Source organism: Pelophylax lessonae (assembly GCF_965119305.1).
Source record: "Pelophylax lessonae genome assembly, chromosome: 4".
NCBI lineage: Eukaryota > Metazoa > Chordata > Amphibia > Anura > Ranidae > Pelophylax > Pelophylax lessonae.
Window position 1 is genome coordinate 602,959,097 of NC_138771.1, and position 22,196 is coordinate 602,981,292.

Sequence of the window (22,196 nt, forward strand, 5' to 3'; positions counted from 1 at the left end):
GCATTGTTGCTTCTAGGTCTACAAGGAAAAAAAAAAGTGGACATTCACAGAGGTTATATTGAGTAACAGGATGATTCATAGAACATACGGTATTTTATGGGGTAATATGAAAAGCTATGGGGTGGGGTTATATAGATTCATATGAAGGCTCATAAAATATGTTATATAGAGATATAAGAAATCTGGTTGAGTAACAAGTGGTCATATATATATATATATATATATATATATATATATATATATATATTATCATTTAGATTTTATATAGCGCCGACAGTTTACGACAAGTTGAGGGTAGACAATACAAATACAATACACTTTAATACAGTAGGAATCAGAGGGCCCTGCTTGTTAGAGCTTACAATCTAAGAGGGAGGGTATATATATATATATATATATATATATATATATATATAAATTACCTAAAGAAATTATAGGAAGGAGTTTATGCAGTAATAGGCAGAGCTATCAAAATCTTATATTGGCCCATAAAAGACATTATAGGGATGAAAGGAAGAATTATAGTCTATAGCTGTAGAACTGTCCTCTAATTATTGTAACGAAGTTATCATTGACCAACTTATCTAATGATATGACTTCTTTACAAGTTGAGATTTCAGTACCACAGCCAATAATATGTATGCGCTACAATCCTAATAAGCATCTAGGAGACGTCTGCCCCCAGAAAATGGTCATATGTATGTTTGACTGGCAACACCACAATCGTAATGTCTGACAATTGTGATAGAGCCACAAAAAACCTTCTAGAGGAGCCACAAAAATGACCACTGGGTGCACTACATCGCAGAAGTGTTTTATGAATAAAGGAACTCGTCCCAAGGCAAACAAGAAGCTAGTCAGCAGATACCTGTTTGTACAGGGTTCATTGTTCATTGGTCTTCTTACAGATTACAAAGGAATCCATCTTACATACCTGAGAAACCACTGCCAGGCAAACTTTTAAAATAGTAAGTTTCAGCCCAACTACCCCCACTTATGTCTCTATTGTCCTAAATAATAGCATGACGCGGTAGTTAGATTAATGTAAAAGGACTTTTTTTTCAATTTGTAACCTCAAATGGATCAGCTTTAGGATCAATGCTTACTTTATATGGGCCAGTATGTACATGAAAATTTTTTGCAATAATAACAGCAGTGCTTTTATAAATGGACAAGTAATTATGGTGGACATACGTAAAATGCTGTTGAAAAATCTCAACGTTCAAAGGAAAAGAAAGGACAGAACCCTTTGCGCCACATTCAAAACTAGACAACATTCATTGTCTAAGTTATTAAAAATTGCAGGGAATTTTGTGCAGTTATACTTTCAAAGGGCTAATGAGGACATCAGGGTGATCTCTTTTTTACTTGGTGTGTTTGATGGCCTGATTTTGTCAAATTGAAGTTGATAAAGTCGAAAAATTCCTTAGCATTAGGTATTTAAAGAATGTGATGTGTCAAATAATTTTCTTTCGATTAGTTCATCAATTTTGGTTGAATCTGTTGAATGCCAATAGAATAGGATTTTTATTAGTCGTACATTTTTTCCCTTTGATTTTTCAACCAAAAATACCATCAAATTAAAGTGGAAAACAACTTGGTGCACCCGCCAGGACACTAGTCTTCATTCTACCGTACGACAACCATGATTTTTCCAATAGTTCTACAGTCCACCAAGCTCCTAGATTGCTGGTCAAATACTTTTTCATTTAGCATAAGCTGGTCCTGTTCCAAAAAAGCTTTTTTTTTCCCTTTGTATGAGGCAACATTCACTTATTTTTATGAGAGCACATCATTTTTGGCCAATGTAGATAATACCCTTTAGGCCAGCTTGTAAAAAATATTGCTGAGCCTTTTTAATGAACATCTAGCAAATGTATATCACAAGATAACAAAATGGTGGAAAGAAGATAGAAGAAGAGACCGAGTTGGACAGAATAAGAGGTTGGAGAGTATGAAATGGAAAAGAAGAAGGTACATGGAATGAAGAGAAAACCTTGAGTTTTCAAATCACATTGATGCACAACTATATTTCAAAGAAATATGCTGGTTAGATAAAAATAATTACACTTGGAAATATATTTGTTACACAAGCCAATTTGTACTTAGAATTTTGTGAAAATGATCTTTGTATTTCAATCTGATTTTCTAAAACTACCAAAAAAATCCAATACTGCTTCCACGTAACCATTCCAATATTGACATGGATTCAGTGCTCTATTTTGTGTAAAGAATGCCCCGTAAATATTTTCTGGTCACGTGATAATGCTATTCTGATTAAAACACTCGGACTGATCCTTTCCTCTCTCAGGAAGTAGAAAGGGACTGGAATGCATATGTCAGTTTTTACAGAACAGCAGCAGGTAAAACTGTACAATTAATGTTTGATAAAAAATCAATCCAATGTACATAACTAACCTGGAGAACTTTTTTTAAACTAAAGTAGAGGTATAAAAAAAAAAAAAAAACTAATTACTGGTGAGGTGGAAAAGGAAGGACCAAGGATTTGGAGATGAAATAAAGACTTAGTTGATGGAAGGAAGAAATCATAATGCAGAAGATAAAAAGGGAAAATTGAAGGGCTGAAAACAAGACAAGTGAAGTGAAAAATAAATTTGAGGAAAAAGACGACCTAAGGTTGGAAATGAGTAAAAACTGGGGACGGGGAAGAGAAAGGAGACCAGAAGGTGAACAAAGGACAATCAACAGGTGAAGTGACTTGGAAAATGGAAAGAAAGAGAGATCAGGACAAAAAAAAGGAGAAAGGGTAAACGGCATGAAAGGTGACAAAAAGAGACTGGTAAGGTAAAAGGAAGTGAAGGTGTGAAAATGAAAAGGTAGAAAAATCAGAAATTAGACAATGGTTTCTATGAATTCACTGTATTTTCCAATCAGAAAAATCTATATTAAGAAACAAAATAAAATACCGTATTTTCCGGCGTATAAGACGACTGGGCGTATAAGACGACCCCCCTTATTTTCAAGTTAAAACATAGATTTTGGGCTATACTCGCCGTATAAGACTACCCCCCTTCTGAAGCAAGGCAACACCATTGAAAAACATCAGATTTCTCATAGATCTTCAAGGTACCCCAAATACTGTAATACATGTAATCTCTCATAATATCTCCAAGGTACCCTAAGTATTACCAGTAGATGTAATCTCAAGACACTGGCTGTGCGGGAATCCTGTACCGGTATACCGTATGTACCGTAGATTCGGCTACATACAGTATACCGTGCTGAGCCAATCAAAGTGAGCGATGTATTCTATTATTGAATGCAAAGCCTGCTCGGATTGGCAGAGTCAGAGAGGCGGGCTGAGGTTACTCTGCAAATCCGAGCAGGCTTTGCGTTCAATAATAGAATACATCGCTCTCCCTGATTGGCTCAGCGCGGTACACTGTATGTAGCCGAAGCTACGGTACATACGGTATACCGGTACAGGATTCCCACACAGCCAGCGTCTTGAGAGATTACATCTACAGGTAATACTTATACTTAGGTTACCTTGGAGATATTATACTCGGCGTATAAGACGACCCCCCATTTTTGGGGGATTTTTTTTGAGGTTCAAAAGTAGTCTTATATGCCAGAAAATGCAGTAGATAAAACCAACCAGGTAGATGATATTGTTCCTGACATCATGGCATTTCATGGCACATTCTTCATTAGCTACATGAATCATTCTGCTTGAGGTCTAAATGTTTATACATTATTTCTAAATAGATAAAGTGGTTTAAGCTTTAAATTGACACTAATTTGGCCCATATGGGTAGCCTGTGATATTTAAGGCTTTCGTGTATCTATTGTGATAACTAAAATGGAAGACGTGGTCCTACAATGACCAGAAAAGGCCACGTAAGCAGTGATTGGATGGTTATTGCTATTACACCCGTAATATGTAGATATATGACACACTTGCCAGCTGACCAGGTCAGATTTATTTAGCAGCCATCATGGATGACTGAAATCTGGTTTACATGTACCCAAGTCGTAGTCAGAGTGGACAGATTGATATATATGCATGGGGAAGCCTTAGTCCACTACTTGAGTTGCTGAGGAATAATATGTTTTAGAATATGGCTGATGTAATAATAAAAAAAAAAAACTATTAAAAGAGATAGCAAACTTTATTTATTCTTGCATTGTTAATGGCATTTGTGCTTCTGATAACACTCTGTAGCCTTCTGAAAAGCATCTGTGGGTGTGCCATATTTTCCCACATGCTGAAAAACATAGAGCAGTCTATCTGCGCCAATTTCTTGGACATGTATCCCACACAACATGAAATGTTGATAGCGTATGCACATTTTATTAACACAAATCATTTCACATACATTTTTCAAAAGGAAGCCCGCCCACCTTTGACACCAAAGTCAAACGTTTCAGCAAATGCGGACAAATTGCCAGACTCCAGCGTGTCAAAATATAACTATATGAAATATCTATAAATAATTTAATTTGCAGCAACCTCAGCATGCAGATAATAATATACGGAGATATTAGATCAGATTTTTTGTCAAAACTGAGGGGTTCTAAGCTGCTACAATGTCTCTGTGGACAGAGAAAAAAGGGATAGACTGGGACTAGAGAAGCTACATCCATAGCACCTTAGTTTTGTTTTGTTTTTTGGGGGGGGAGGGATTCAATACCAAACACATAAGTTATTTGAAGTACCTACATACAGGAAGTGACTTCAAGACAGCTTGATACTGTGCTGTGAGCATTAACAACAGCTGCTGTCACTGAGAAAAGTTGCGCTGCTCACCTGCCCCCTTCTGCCTTCTCCACCATTCTTATTGCTTGTATTGCTTTTCTCCCACAATGTATCAAGGTCTGTGAATGGGCAGTGAAGACCCTGTCATTCAGTTGCTCCTCCTTCATTCACAGACTATTATGCATTGTGGGAGAGTAGTAATTTGAATTTTGTAAATGATGGAGAGGGCAGAAGTGGGCAGATGAGTTGCTCAGCTTATCTCAGTAGTAGCGACTGCTGTTATAACCTTCATAGTGCCAGAAGATATCTGCTCAGGGCAGTATCTGGCAGCATTGAACAAAATATTTTTACCAGAAGCAGCTGCCCACAGGTAATGGGATGCACACCATTACAGATAGATAATGGGGTTGATTTACTAAAACTGATGTGTGCAAAATCTGGTGTAGCTGTGCATGGTCGCGAATCAGCTTCTAACTTCAAGAGGAAATAAACTGGCAGTTTTTTTTTTTAATGACCTGCAAATTAAAGCCATAATGTGCTAGTATGCAACGCACCCGTGAAACGTACCTGCAAACGAAGCCCTCGATCGATGCCTTGTCCGCAGGCCACATCCATTTCTGCTGTCTTCATTCCGGGTCTGCAGATTCTTGCTGTGTTATTGGCCAGAACCATGTGATGTCCCAAGTTTCCCTGGGAATCCATGGGCAGTAACATTATAAAAGGCCCAATCAGCTGTGGAATTCCCTGCATCCACTCAAAGGGCAAAGGGCAGGGATGCTGGTGGCATAATTGACCTAATATGGCTACATGGCCATATTTGGTCAATGATATTGTCCAAATATGGCCATGTGGCCATATTAGGTCAGTGCTGCTGCTGGTCACTGATGGTCATGCATGTATAGACAAGAGTGTGTGCATCTGTGTTCCCAGTACATGGTGTGTGTAGGGACGTGCGTGTATGCATGTTGTTGGCTTTGGCACCATTCAGGTCTTTTGAGTGAAGCATCTGCATGGGCTCAATGCTGGCTTTTTTTCGCCAGTACCTGTGATCTGTGACCTGAGTTTACTGATTGACATACTCCTGCTTATCTGCCTGTTGCTGACCAGGACCTGAACCTTGACTACGCATCTATCTACTATGTCTTTAACGACCCAGCATCTGCCTGCTGTTCATCTTCCTGCATTTCGTGAGACTAGTCATCTGAAAGTCCATGATGCATCTTCCTGCTGTTCCAATGTCTCCAACCTATTAGCACCTACGTCCAGCAGACCAGCTAGGCAATTGTGCAACTCTGTGCCCTTGCCCTACCATTTAGCCAGTCAGCTCTATGTAAGATTGCTGGAAGATCTCTGTCAACATATTGCTGTATTTGACCTGGCATTGAAATACCTGCAGGAGGGCTATATCCATTAAGAGGGCCACACCCAGTCACCCCCCCCCCCCCACTTCTTCAGTACAAGCTCATACATAGACACTGCCAGCCACACTTGAGGCAATATCTGTGACTACAGTGATGATTTTTTTCCCCTGAAAGAGTGCTTACTCCTGAGAGGGTTTGTAGCAATCAAAATAAATTCAGACCTTGCCAAAATGCCTGCCAATCTTACTTCACTCTGCAGCCCCGTGCCTTCTCTCTAGAATCAATCAGAGTGGGATAATCTCTGCATTATAAGGTAAACCATAGTCTTTGGAAAATTGTTTTCTGAAACAAAGCAAACCTACCTTGCCAACAGTGGCTACCTTCTTTGAAGCCATGGCACAACTTTACGATGTTCCAGAATGATTAGCTACTGCTGAGTCTACCTTCCACTCTCCATCAAGGTTGCAGACTGGTAAAGGACTGTGTCACTGAATTCAAGTACTGGAACTCTGATATCAGCTGAAACAACATGGCCCTACCTCACCAACTATGTCTGGGAAATTTAGGGTTTTTAAAAGGTGAACTTGCATGAGTATGGATTTCAGACTATCTGGAGGAATTTATCCTTCTGGCTTGGTTGAGAGAATGTAGAACTGAAAAAAATAGCCAGTTCAGAACAATTTTGATGTAGCAAAAGGTTTCAGTTCTTCCAGGCTCTGTTTTCTTGGGACCAGCCCCACCAGTTAATAAAGCACCAGCTCCAATGCAAATCGGTCTTCTATGACCTTCACTCTGTCGTTGTCAGAACAACCTCTGCTTGTGATGTGGGGATACTGGCTATTATGTAGGGAAGGGACATGTCCTGCAAAGATCCAGTAGGTTCCTGTTGGCCAGCCACTTGTGTCAGATCAACACATCTTGCTCTTTCCATCTCTTTTCAGTTTCATCCAGGTTTCCACCACAGAGGCTGGGGCTTGTAGCTGTTTTATTGATTTAATATTTGCCTTGCAACAGTAAATACTGCTTCAGCCCAAGTTACAAGGACTCTCTGTCAATTCAGTGGATGGCTCTCATATCAAATCTGGCTCTGTCACACAAAAAACTGTTCTACAATCTGTTATATCCCCCAACTACGAGGAATGCTGTGTCTTGGTTGTCATTGCTTTGCTCTAATTTCTAATCATTGGCCATGCTGTGGCTACAGGCACATAATCTGCGTATTGACTGGAACTCAGCATTGCCTTCAAGATTTACCTGCTTCATCCTCACCTCTTCTCTGTGTGGATCCCGACACAAAATTCCATTCCAGTGGTCTATCGTGATTTTCTAGACGTATTCAATAAACAAGTAGCAGATACACATCCGCCACACAGGACACATGATTGCCCGACTGAATTATTTCTTGGGGCTGAAAATCGTTTCGGACAGATATTTCCCTCATCTGAACCTGAACTTAGGCCCTAAACAAGTACATTAGTAATAATCTCAGAAAAAGGTTATTTTGTCCTACTACTTCTTTGGCTGGAACGGTAATTTTCTTTGTAGAGAACCACTTGCTTTGCCCATACATATTTTATCGGAAACTGAACAAAATTACCATCAAACACTGATATGCACTCCTGCTGATGTCTGAGCTATTTCAACAACTCATGCTAAACGTTTTACAAAACTGGACATGTGAAGTGCCTATAACTTTGTGCACATACATGAAAGTGATAAATGCAAAACTGCTTTTCATGCCCAATTCATACATTTTGGAATATTTACTGCTGCCTTTCAGATTATTTGATGCACCAACTACAATATTAGTGCGAATTTAAAAGGCAGAGTATACAATTTTTGAGACTGATTATTTCCACTGAGGGCATTTTGATGGACATTAGAAGGTCACAGCCATTTCCAGTCAGCCCTAGCTTGTAAGAAAGGGGGTTCAGCGGTTCAATATATTCGGTATTCTCCTTAATTATCACTTCTATCACACAGCTCACCAACGGTAATTTTCATTGGACTCCAGGGGCTCAGGTAGTGTTCGACCAGCTTAAGACTTAAATCACATCAGCACCAGCTTTGAGTCATTTGGTTCCTGCCCTGCCATACATTCTTTATGTGGATGAACCTGAGAATGCAGTCAGTACAGTGCTGTCACAGCGTCAGGGTCCAAAAGCTTTGATGCACCCAGTGACCTTCTTTTCTTATAAACTAACCCCAGCGGAAAGGAACTCTGATATCTCCCTGCAGCTGATATTTTCCCCATTAGTAACTTACCATGTCTTGTTCTGCAGGGCTTTGCTTCCTCATATGACAACTGCCCCCATAATGACAGGTGATCTGAATACTGGTGGGGAAATATTTAAGAAACAGTAGAAAAGTTGGGGGAAGCACAGATACACAGAATATATGAAGCAGGCAGATCCTTGCACTGCAGATCCTTAGACACAGCTTTCTCTCCAGCAAGGATGACATAGTGTCATCTCCATATTTCATGAGACTAATGGCGCTTTTCCACTGCATGGAACCGAACGTTTGGCTCGCTTTTGTGCTTTTCCACTGCTGGTACCGCATGGTACGGTATAGGAACGGCTTGGTACGGTATGGTGGCGCTTTTCCACTGCATGGAACCGAACGGTACGGCTCTCTAAAACAGTACCACCTTGATTGTGGTTCCAAGAGGTACCATACCGGTACCATATCCCACAATCCTTTGCATGCAGTCACTACTAGCCACTGATTGGTCAGAGAATCATTGTTATCCCACCCATTTAACTTTAGTACTACTTTAGTGGAAAAGCAAACCATACCGTACCGTACCGAACCGTTCCAACACCGTACCATGCGGTACCAGCAGTGGAAAAGCAAACCGGGCCAAGCAGGGTCGAGCAGAGCCGAGCCGGTACTTGCAGTGGAAAAGTGCCATAATAGTCAGAGGCAGCAGGGCCTTAGATGATCTCACACTGCATGTATACAGCTATGAGGTTGTAGGCACAGAAGTGCCTAGGCACCCTCACATGCACTACCATTTTTCATGGGGAGCTTAGTGCAAAAGGTAAATGCTTCATGGTACTTCTTAGACACAATTTATTTTTTTTAAGATGTTCCCTGTAAGATAATAAATATTTCGTTTTTGAGTTTAGGTCCATTTTAATAGCCACCGGTCAAATTCCGACTTTTTTTGGGCAGGATAAATCAGACTGGAGAAAAGGTAAGTTACATGTACTGAAGAAGACCCCACACTCCACTTGTAAAATACACTGTAAAGTCTAGCTGCAGTGGATGTGTAGAACTCAAATTAAAGTGAATTCCATAGACTTTCCAACTTGAAGAGAGTTGCATGGTTTCCTGGCTAGCATTCAATGCTAACTGATTGATTTCACTCCTTGTTCCGGATTGCTCTAGCACTCTAAACAAGTTTGCTACAAGTTGCTACATAGTCAAGGATTGGTGAGTCAGTGGTAGCAGCAGTTCAGCATGCTGAGTTCCTTACCCAGTTTAGATGGCAGCAGCAGAATTTCAGAGCTCACTGTAAATACCAGTTAGGGTACAAATTTTCTGTCCATGCCAAATCTTCTTCTGTGGAGATATACGTACAGGAAGCAAATGTAACAAAATCAATTTTTATTAAAGATTGAAAAAGAAAAAATCCCACAGGATCATTCTTTACCACTGTCTGCCTATCCCTCCAATAGTGGCCCACGTTCAATAAGAAATGGGGGAAGGCCAAGCTGTCTTCACAGCTCCTGCTGAATTTAAACTTAAATCCAGCTGGGTAGATTGTCAAAATAAACTATGGCAAACACACCTGTTGCAGAATTGCTACTGCTACTACTAACAGATCTCTAGGAAAATATATAGAAACCCTTAAGCTCCCTTCTACATTGCTACAAATACTGGGAAATCATTTTTCAGTTCATTTATTTAATTACCAAACTGCCACATACTAGTTGAAAGTTAAAATCAAAATCGCAGTGGAAATGCCTGCTCTGCAATGTATTAGTTGGGTTTACAGAACAAAAGAACTCAGTGTGGACATTACCACTTTATTGTGCAAGTAGTCCAAAAAACAGGCAAGGGTGGGGACAGTGACACAGAAATAGAAACGTAGAGTCAGTTGTCAGTTGGAGTGAACAATGCCCCATCAGTTGGAGTAAACAATGCCCGGTCATTAATTTTAGAACCACATTGTTGGTATCAATGGGAGGAACAGTGCCCCCTCATCAGTGTCAGTGGGAGGAATTATGACCCATCGTTGATGTCACTATGAGGAATAGTCCCCTATATTAGTGGGGTAAATAGCTCCTCAAGGGTCAAATAAAAGCAAGTACAGGGCCACATGTAGCGTGTGGTCCACAATTTGGAGACCATTGATTTAGACTAGCAGAGGTAAGGAATGTCAGCAATATATGCTTTACAAATATTTTAGCTGGTGAAACAGTTATCTAACAATTAACCAATAACCTGGCTGAGGAGAACCTCCAACACTGTTACCATTACCTACATAGGATCCTATCATTGGAAGCTTCCCAAAAAAATACAAACATTTCTGTGCAGATTTTTTACCACCAGTTTTTTAATGTATTGTACATTGGAATAAAATTTTAGCATTTCCAAATACTATGGCTTGGATCTACTCTGACACAAGAAATATTGTGGTTAGAATTTCCAAAAGCATGAGGTAGTCACTAGGCCGTCATCCGTAATGTATATAGAAAAAAAAAAAAAGGGGGGAAAGATTATATCGGACTTTCCAGGCCAGATAGAAGTACACAAAAGAGTGTATATGTATAAAAAATATCACAATTTTGTTAAATACATATAAAAGTACAGATGTCAATATGCATCTTATATATACATCATAACACCAATTATTGTAAAAGCAAAAAGTCGTGGTTATCTAGCAAATACTATATTGTTGGTTCCTCAAAAGCCCAAATATTGTGGTTAGGATGATAGCTGTTGCAAGAGTACATTTAGAGATAAAGAGTCAGAAATTAAGCTTAAGGTTTACATTTGGGGGTTAGGTTAGGAGTTTCACATTAGGAGAGGGGTTACTGATGACAGAGTTTGGTAAAAGGTTTGGTTGAGGGTTGGGGGTAGTGGAGGTTTACTGGTAAGTGGTAACAGGTTATGAGGGTGAAGGTTATGAAATAGAGATGGGAAGTTTAGGAGAAGAGGAGTCTTCAAGGTCATTGAGTTTGGGGCTAAGGATGACTTTCAAGGATAGATTAGGGTCTACAAGGTGGTTTAGAGTTAGGTTAAATTGCTTAGTTTTACGGTTTGGGTTATGATTACTGCCATGTTAAAATATTTGCTATAGGCATCAACATGTAATACTTATGGTTGTCAAAAATGTAGGTCTTTGTACAAACATTTAGGTTCCTGATATGATTACTGTTATTCTCCCACTCTATAAAATTCCATGGCAGAAGCCAAGAATGAACATATCAAGCCCAAGGCCCCAATTCCTCACCGTAGGCCAGGCAAGAGTAGTAGACAAGAGCCCCATAACATGTCATGGGGTCCAGCAGCTACTTTCCATAATGCCTTGGTAGAATCCCTAAGCTCAGAAGAGGGTTCCAAAATCAAATCTCCTCTTTGGTTAGCTTACCTCCTTAGATATCCGTGGTTTGATAAATGACTATTTGCTACATTATGTGGTGGAGCCGGGCTAGGTCTGTAGTCATGTGTCTAAGTCACAGCCGCAGCTTGCTCCCCCCTCTCTTTCTCTCTTTTCCCTCTCCCTCTCCTCTGAGCGTCTGTATTTGTGTTTATTTTGACAAGACGTGCCCCCCTACATGTGCACGCCCCCTCCCACTGATCTCCATGTGTGAAAGGAAAGATTAATCCCAGCCAAAATCAGATCTGGACTCTTAATTAATTACTGTGGAAGAGCTGGAGTGAGCCGCGCTTTATAGTATTACAGAGTATCTCAGAGCAATAGGATTGAATCGAAATGGTCGCCGTTAATATTACGAGCCTCTGTTTTCAAAGTGGAAATATATGAGCCCACTCTGTGTATCAGGGAGGACAGTACTCCACTGTGTAATGTTAAATGCTCTTAGCATAACTAGTCGCTATGTATTTTAGCGGTGGGCTAACACTTTGGCTTTAGAGGTCTCACATGTGGGCCAACAATAAACCATTCAATGACCTTATTTATCCTGCTGGAACTTCAATGATGGGATCTTTGTGCTGTTGGGCCTGCACATCTGCTATTGCCATTATGAAGGGGTCTAACCCAACCTGGAATTTAAACGTATTTTATATTGTGGAGAATATAAAAAGAGGTGTGAGAACACCCAAGGGTAGTAAGGAACAACTAAAACTCCAAGGAGGGAAGGAAGGTGGCAAAAACTGTGGCGATGAGATCCTGCTGATACATTTTCTAAGAGACCTTAGAAGGAGGCAGTTGACCCAAATTTCACTTTTAAATGGACCAACCCTTTATGTCTATATATCTTTAAAAGAGGGGCATTTAGTTATTTGTCTTATTAAAGGGAAGTTAAAATTTATTTTCAGTGATAACATAGTGTTTGTAACCCTAAAAAAATAAAAATAAATAGATCCTATTTATAGGCACAAAACATACACCAAAGGTGCGTTGAGATAGGAGCCTATGAGCATAACGTATGTAAGTATGCATATGTGCGTGAATGTATTCCAATAGCTACAATAAATGAATATTCTGACCAGTAGAATGCATTTACGCTCAACACCATTCGCGCGTAGATAAATGTAAAAATGCACATACATATGCAATAATAGAGGCAATTTTCTGCCAAGCTTGGGCAGAATAAATCCAGCATATTTGGGGCATAAATTAAAGGCCCATGTATATAAAGCCTTAGGGTGGCGACACTCACTCATTGGACTGTATCTGTAAAGCAGCAGTGTTGTCACACTAGAACACAAAGTGTGTGGGAACTACACCTTCTCCTCTCCTCAGCTTTATAATGTAGGAGGGGGTGTTCTATAGGCGCTTTTCCACTGCATGGTACGGATCGGTTTGGCTCGGTTTGGCGCTTTTCCACTGCATGGTAACGCATGGTACGTGTTAGAAGGGTTCGGTATGGTTTGGTACAGTGGCGCTTTTCCACTACATGGTACGGCGTCGGTACAGCTCACTTAAACAGTACCACCTCGGTTGGGGTTCCAAGCAGGCCGTATCGATACCATATCCCACAATCCTTTGCATGCAGCATTGATTGTTTGTCACTACTAGCCACTGATTGGTCAGAGAATCGTTGTAATCCCACCCACTTAGTACTAAGTACTACAACAGTGGAAAAGCAAACCGAGCTGAGTAGAGCCTGTACAGTGCTGAAAGGTGCCGACTAGTACCACGCAGTGGGAAAGCAAACTGAGCCGAGCTGGGCCAAGCAGTGCCAAGTAGAGCCAAGCCGCTACTTGCAGTGGAAAAGTGCCATATGATTCATGAAGGTGAACCTGGCAGGGCTGATAACACTGCTTGCAATAAAACTGGGGTGTGCACAGGACAGCACTGGATTTCTGGCAGGGCCAATGGGTAAAAGAGAGGAAATAAGATAAATCCATTGCTAATGTTTACCTATGCTCTAAAAACTGTTGATAAGAGATCAGCCCCATGATAGTGCCTTGTTATCATAGACTTGTGAGAAGGAGCAATAAGGTGTTCAGTACTCCTTTGGTGTCCAACCTCCAGCTTTTCCGATAAAAGTTCCTGAGAAAAGATTTCTCAAACTGTATGGTGGTGGTATAACTCTATAGCATGTACAGTACAAAAAAAAAAAAACCCCAAAGTATTAGGTTTAGGTGAATTAAAGTATAACTGTTTTAGTTTTGTATAGAGTGGAGAACAGAACACCTGTCAGGCTTTTATTGCTGTCTGTGGACCCGTTAAGAAGATTCCTCCCTTTCTATTTGTCCTGTTTACCATTATTAATAAAAGTGAAAGTAAAAGAAAAGCCCAAATTTTGGGTTGTCCCCAGAAAAGTAATAGGGGGACAATCTTCCAATGGGGACACGAGTTCTGGTGACCTGGGGGTCCCTAAGGAATTCCCTTAATTTGTAGGAGTTTCCTCTCACTTCCTATTTGGCTATGGGACAGGAAGTGAATACATTGGTTTTAACTCTCCCTTGCTCTATCAAAAATGAAAAGAAAGTTTTGCCTAAAGTTCTACTTTAACCTTTTAAAAATGGAGAAAGAATCAGTGCTAAGTCATCAGCAGCACTGCTATAAGTCAGTAAGGGTACTAGTGACACTCTGTGATAGCTTGGTGGCAGTTGTGCCACTTAGTGCCTTGAAGCAGTGAGTTATTTTAAAGCTGATTTTCCAGCATTTAAAAAAAAATAAAAAAATTAAAATTAGCAGCTACAAATACTGTAACTGCTGACTTTTAGGGACAAAAAGGGATAAAAGGACACTCACCTGTCCAGGGGTCCAGCGCCATGCTCACCCGCGGCTCTTAGTGTCCAGGCGCTGGCACGTTTACTGTGGGCAGCTGGCCGTGAGTCCTTGTGATTTCACAGCTGGCTGCCTACTGCGCACTTGCACAAGCTACACTGCACTTTGTTAATGGTTGCACGGCCTTTTGGGACCTTTGATATGTGCCAGATGGTTGCAGGGGAAGGGGAGAACGTCTGGTGGATCGCCCCTGTGATACGACCAGAAGTGGGAGCGGGTACCTGTCAAAAACAGGTACCTGCTTCCCCCCCCCCCCCAAAAAAAAAAGTTCTAAAAACAGAAGAGGAGGGGGGAATAAAGCAGAGCCTCCCCTTTAGGGTGAAGTTCTGCTTTAAAGAGTATGTCAAGAGAATGCAAAAAAAAAAAAAATGCAGTCAATTTCCGCAATACATGCACATTTAAAGATCTTGCAAGTACTGAAAATGTTTGATAATCTATCAAAAATGCACTCAGTTCTTAAGCCCCATTGTTGGGTTGACAACACACAACATATTTGTGGGGTGAGTGGTGTCAACCCTACTAGCTTTCAATTGCTAAAGTACTCCCACTCTCAGATCTAACTCGGAGGTTAGATCTCGGTTACATCTCGAGCTAGGAAGACTAAATAGGCTGTTTGAGATAAGTTACACCTACCAGAGGCGTAACTAGAACCTTCAGGGCCCCGATGCAAGAAACCATGAAGGGCCCCCCAGACCCCTGGCCGGGGCCCTTCCCTTCAAGCTCGGGGCTCTTCCCACTGATCCTGGGGCTCTTTACTCTTGTTGCATGGCCTTTTATTTTAGTCCCGCAGCGGGATCCTTTCACAAGTTCTGCAGTGGGCCCCCTTCCTGCAATCTTGGGGCCTCCCCACAGTGGAGCAATGCAAGGGCCCGGTCGCAAGTGTGACCTTTGAGATCCTGGAAGTTCACCCACTGGTTTGCTACCGGGCCCCCTGGAGCATGGGGCCCAGTAGCAATTGCAACCCCTGCAACCCCTGTAGTTACGCCCCTGACACCTACATAAGGTGCAAGGACATAAGACAATTTCTGATAGGCAAGCATTTTTTTGTACTTATAAACAGATATAAGAAAATGCTTTAACTGGTATATATTTACTGACTAAAATGGAGCAAATAGGAGGAGTTTATTGTTAAGGTTTACAAATTTAGAGTGTAACATGTAAGGTGTTACGGAAGATCACCTGCCCTACTGTTTTCCATTGCGGCAGATGGCTTGTAGTTCCCAATGAATTGTGAGGGTACAGGTGAGTTCTCTCGTAGTTCATTGATCTTCCTGCTCTCCAGTAACTGTCTGCCCATATAGGAGGTACGGGCAGACAGCTATACTGACAGTCTGCAGGAGACTGGTGATTTGCTGATTATGGGTGAAATGCTCTGCAGGCTCCAGAAAAAAAAAATCAAATTTTTACCTGCAAAAATATGGGCATTCATTATTTTTTTAAAAGGTGAACTTAGCCTTTATTGTAGCGGTTTCCATGTACTCTTCTTCACTTTATGTACTTCATGTAATTCTCAGGATTACAGAGCATCATCCTTATTATAATGAAGACTGCTAATGGATGATTCTTCAGGGAGGATATTAATTTAGCTAATGAGAACATGAAGCAGCTTCTTCTGTGGGTTCCACCATCCATATTGATAATCACATACTGAATAGGTGTTGGCTTTTTGGCTCCTCAGTAATTCTTGGGGAGGCTTGAAGGATCGTAACTCTGTAGACACTTTATCTAGATCAGGGATTCCCAAAGTACGGCCCTCCAGTTGTTCAAGAACTACAATTCCCATCATGCCTAGCAGTGCCGGGACAAGGTCATCTAGAGCCCAGGGCGAACATGTCAAATTGCACCCCCCCCTCCAAAAAAAATAAAACAAAATAGAGCACTAATCTGCACACTCATTCCTAAACATAAATTCCCCCTTCTTCCAGTACAAATCTGCCCACCTGCTGAAATCCCCCCCCCCACCCAGCACAAATCTGTGGCCCCCTCATCCCCCCAGGTCAAATCCTCTCTCTCCTCATGTGTCTCCAGCACAAATCCCCCCCCAAAAGAAAATCCCTCTCCTAGCACTAGTCCTCTACCCCTCAAATTCCCCCCCCCCCCAAGAACAAATCTTTTCTTCCCCACTACAAATCCCCCCTTCCAGCACAAATTCCTCTCCCCCCAATCCCCTTTCCTAGCACAGCCCCCCCCCCCCCCCAACAACAAATCCCCCTTCCTAGCACAAATACCCTACAATCATCCCTACTAGCACAAATACACCCCCCCCCCCCCCGCAAAAATATCTATTGTATTACTTTTATAGCACAACCCCCCCCCCAATCCCCTTTCAAAGCACAAATCCTCTTCCCTCCCAACACAAATCCCCCCAAATCACCACTCGTAGCACACCTCCCGAAATTTGCCCTCCTAGAACAAATTCTTACCCCCTGCCACCACCCCAAATTCTCCATCTCAACACAAATTCCCTACCTCCCAATTCCTGTGTGGTGCCCCCGCCCCACCTCACATGATACCACAGTGCCCAGGGCAGCCGTCCCTTCTGCCCACCCCTTGTCCCGGCCCTGATGCCTAGTCATGTATGTGAATGTCAGAGTTTTACAATGCCTCATGGGATGTGTAGTTCTGCAACAGCTGGAGAGCCGTAGTTTGGGAATCCCTGATCTAGATAATAAAACTAGTGTAGCTATTATGGTGTTGTAGCACTGGGAGAATGGTACTGGTAGCCTAATAATACCAATTTGGTCAAGGTTGTCACAGTAGTACATGCTTCAGTGAGGTTCAAGAGTCAATATAGCCCTGGTTGAGGTTTTTCTATAGAAATAGAAGAATGCACAATCTTGCCCACTTTAAGGCTGAAGTGGATTAGAAAACAACAAGGGGGGTCTAGTTGTAGAAGCTGAAAGTCCCTGGGGTGTTTTCCTTACACTTAGTAATCCAATGACCTGGAACAAGTAGCAGGTCAGTATATGGGCCAGGTGACCTAAGTGCGCATTAGTTCTATATCGGTAACTCACTGAGCAGTTAAGCCCCGAGGATGAGGGTGACAAATAGGATATTAGCAACTTCTAAAATGGCTATATTTTAATCACAACAGGCTCACTTTAAGGGAAAAAGTGTGAGATGCAAGGAAACCAGGGGAAGGAACTTTCTGTATCTATTTTAAGCGTCTTCATCTGGGTATTTCTAGAGCAGTCTAGGGCAGAGATCATCACACGTCTGGATCAAAAGTCAACTCATGTTCAGCCTGCTCAGGACCTCATGTCTGGCTCTGTGTAATTAAAGTGTTGCAGACTACCAAAAAAGTTACACATAGAAATAAAATGAAGCAATAATGGAAGAAGGTTGGGAAAGAATGGATGATGTGGGAAGTTAGAGAGATATCAGGAAAATGTCCTTCTCCTCCTCTCTTTTTCCTGACTTCAAAGTTATTTCTGAAAAAGTCTTATATCAGTGATTGCATAAAGTATAAAATGTTCATAAACCGGTATATTTTTTTTTATGAATGCGTGAATGTAAAATCTTTTAAGGAGTTTTCACATCAGATTATATTTTAAATGGGTATGGTTTATGGGGGCAATAGTTTCTGTCCAATAAAACATTGTTTACTAAACTTCAATTAGTCGTGTACCTCTGTCACAACCTTTGCACTATCTTAGGCCCCCTTCAACCAAATGGTGGCCTTCTGCACACAGACACCAACTCCCTGTTGCATAAATGTGAATGAGATGGGTAAAAGATGGCTTCATCTATCGTTTTCCATCTGTATAGATCTCCTCAGATGTGTTTCACCCTTTTTGGGGCTTCATTTTAGAGGCCTCTATGATTAAGCCCTGAAAAAGGCCAAACCTATCTGAGGGGTTTGCTACAGATGGAGAACAGGAGCTGAAGCCATCTTTTACCTGTCTCATTCACATTTCCGCAACAGGTAGTTGGTGTCTGTGTACAGATGGCCACCATTTTGTTGAAGTCTACTAGAGCCTGACAAGCCGATTCTGTCTGTCTTGCAACAGTCTATTCACAAGCTGATTCAACTGACAGCAGTTTGGGGGGCATTCGAGCGATACCATTTTCATTATCTTAGGCCACCTGTTTTAATAAGGAGAATTAAACCCCTAAACAATTTACACTGCAATTATCCTGTTAGCATGTTGTGTACTCCAGAATGTCCACTGGACTACATATACAAACTGTCACTCAAAGCGCCTAGTGGTATCTACAATTAGTAGATGTGTAGAGTAAGTAAACTGTAAAGCCAAAGGTTGGTGGACAACTGACTATCACACCTAAATCAGCTTGTTGGACATCCAATTCCACAACCATGATTATTTTTTTTACAGGGTTACATTGGTCCAGCTTGGAACAATGTAGCTATGTATATAACATACCTGGCTGATGCCCCTAGATGCTGGAAATCACTGAAGTAGACACACCTACTTCAGTGGTCTCCACTTGCTTCCAAGTCCCATGCAGAGCAACAGTATAGTTCGTATTCCTATCGCACACCTTCCTGGTTTGTAGGCTTGTGTGTACTGGGTGCTGAAGCGATCACCAGTTGGCAACTGGATCGGTTACAAGTAGATACATATTCGCCAGCACACCAAGGATCTTGCAAAAGCAAAACTTTATTCCAAATAAGATCACATCAGAAAAATATAGTGCAACGTTTCGGAGCCGCACAGGACCCCTTCATCAGTCATGTGAGCACATGCCTGACGAAGGGGCCCTGTGCGGCTCCGAAACGTTGCACTATATTTTTCTGATGTAATCTTATTTGGAATAAAGTTTTTGGACTGCTTTTGCAAGATCCTTGGTGTGCTGGCGAATATGTATCTACATGCTGAGCAACAGGTCTGATACGTTGTGAACACAGGGGTCAAAATTTAGAATGGGCCAAGTTCAGGGAATGCTTCTGAATAAATGCAAAGCTTTCCCTGATAGGAAGAGGTAGAGAGCTTGCCTACCTGTCTACCTCTTTAAATCAGAAAATGCTTTGCATTCATTTAGAGAATGCAAAGCATTCTCTGACTGGTGCCCATGCTGAGTGGCCAACCTCTTGTGTTCACGATGCATCAGACCGGTCGCTCAACACAGGATCCGGAAGCAAGTGGAAATCACTGAAGTAGCAGTGTAGTAGTGGTGTTTACTAGTGGTAGTTTCCAGCTTTCAGGGGCATCATCCAGGTATGATATATACATAGTTACATTGGTCCAAGCTGAACCAATGTAACTCTGTTAAAAAAATATACCATGCCTGGAATTAATTTTTAATATGGATTTATCCCCTCGATGCATGTATAACAAGTTTCACTCTTCTGGCAAGACATTCCACTGGATTTTGTGCCATTATTTAGCGAACAGAGTATTTGTGAGGTCAAGTAGTGAGATAGGATAAACATACCTGTCTAACAATCAATGTTCCAATTTACCCCAAAGATGTCCAATAGACTTGAGGTCAGAGCTTTTTGTAGGCCACATGAGGTTCTCCAGTCCACAGCAAACCATGTCTTCATTGCTACCAATACTAAAAGAGAAAAGTCCTTAGCTGCACACCACTACAAAAACCTGTGTGTGAAAGTGAAAACAGCCTCAGCCGAGGCGCCATCCAGGCCACCCCGCTAATGCGTTTTGCCCCGCCCATAGGGCTCAATCATGGGGATAAAGATTCCATAAACAGGAGCTAATTTCCCTTGCAACGCAAAGGATTTGTGCGGCTAAGGACTTTTCTATTTTAGTATTGGTATCCACAGAGCTCCGTCCTCGCCTGCACTCCCAGTGGTTTATCAGAACAGAACCCGTTGGAGTCTCGAGCAGCACTTTGCTATTGGTTCATCATGTCTTTATAGTATGCAGGGGCATAGTCATGCTAGAACAGAAAAGGCCTTTCCGAAACTACTGCCAAATGGCTAGGGCACACAAATGTGTAAAATGTCTTTGTATGCTGTAGCATAGACAGTACCCTTACTGGAAATACCCGAATAAAATAGAAGGGTTTCCACATATGTTTGCCCATACAGTGTATATCTTTCCAATTTCTTCTCAGATATTCTGAGCCCTGCAGTGTGCCACCCAAAGGGGGCAAATATTTCCAGTAATACACAACTCATGTCTTGGGAAACATTACTTTAGTAGAAAATCACTAAAGTTCTAGTTTTGCCTCCTTTTTCTAAAAATTGGAACTCCAAGTAAAGATAAAAAAAAAATCCTAAATTAATGCATTTGTTACAAAATAATAAATGTGCTTTAAAATATCTGAATTTGTCTTGATGTAAGCCTCCTGTAATACCCTGTTCAGCAGACAGGGGGCTGGGGCCAGCACTAGCAGCCAATCAGGCTTTGCTACATCACACATGTGCTGGAATCCTATTGTGATCTTCACCATCCGGCGGATTGATGCGATAGATAGAATAAAATGATCATTCGATAGTCCATTTGTTCTATCAGAAGTCCTCATGTACCTTTGGTCAGGTGCTGCCAGGCTTGCTTTCTCTTAAATGTGTTCAATTTTTGTTATAATCTCCATTTAACAAAATCAAACTGTCTCTTTGATTTAATGCATGTCTCTTTTCAGTCTCTTTTCCAATTCGGGCTGTCTCCCTTTTTTTTTTTTATTAATGCAAGATTTTTTTTTTTTTTTTCAATTCATTTTCAAAACTTTCACTGAACTTTTACTTTCAGAGTCACACGACGACTACGACAAAGAGACATTCAAGAAGAGAGACGGCCAGGAGAGCTTATGCAAAAAAAAGATATTCCCACACAGACGAGAGAGACCAAGCAAGAGAATCCAGCTACAAAATAAATGTGGGAAATAATCCACGTAGCCTGAGAAACGTGTGCGGAAACAGAGGAAGGTATCCAGAAAAACGACAAAGTTTTAGAGACAGCCAGACCCAGATTTTGTGAGACGTCCAGAGCGAGAGAGATTGCCGGAAGAAAGATACATTCAGACAAAATGAAACAGTCGTAGACTGCAGCAAGAGAGTCTGAAAATCCAAGAGACAACAAGGAAGTGTGACGGTGCCAGAGAGATGTACTCACCATACTGCCTGACTCAGGTACTGTCTCGTGATTCCTGTCATTGTGTGTAGTGCCGGGCTGAACAACGGCAATTTTGTACATCTTTAACCAATTTTTAGGAATTCATTCTATCCAGCTTATCTGTTTTATTGTGAATAAAGATGAAAAGTGCACAAATCCCTATCAAACTTATTTAAAGTGGAAGTCACGTGTAGCCCCCAATTTTTTTTTTAGTTATGGATTATAGTAGGGTATCGTTAAAGCCCTAGTAGTTTATTTTTTTTGCTGTCTGTATCTTGTTAGGGAGACCTCCCTTCACTTTCTGTCCTGAGTGTGCATCAGGAAGTGAGAGGAAACCTCTCCAAAGTGAAGATAAATTCTCTCACTTCCTCACATTCTAATGACATCTGTAACCTTTTTAGATTTCCCATCACTTTTAACAATATTCACCAGGACATATAAGAGGGTGAATCTACCTAACACCAATTTTTTTAAAAAGATCTTCCTAGAACTGCTTCTCAACTCTATCCAAAAAAAAAAAAGGTTTAGACTATATTACATAGTTACATAGTTACATAGTAAGTGAGGTTGAATAAAGACAATAGTCCATCCAGTTCAACCTGTGCAGGCGTGTGTGGCTGTAATCATCTCACATACCCCTG

General features: G+C 41.3%; 1 protein-coding gene across 7 annotated transcripts in view; it reads left to right on the forward strand.

Moving 5' to 3' along the window:
* NFIX (nuclear factor I X) overlaps positions 1-22,196 on the forward strand; it is a 293,070-nt gene that overhangs the window by 3,816 nt on the left and 267,058 nt on the right. For all 7 annotated transcript variants that reach the window (XM_082255243.1, XM_082255245.1, XM_082255238.1 and 4 more), the window contains one exon: positions 21,193-21,572. In XM_082255243.1, coding sequence (XP_082111369.1) covers positions 21,546-21,572 — 27 coding nt within the window. In that variant the 5' untranslated portion in view covers positions 21,193-21,545. The remainder of the gene's footprint in view (positions 1-21,192; positions 21,573-22,196) is intronic.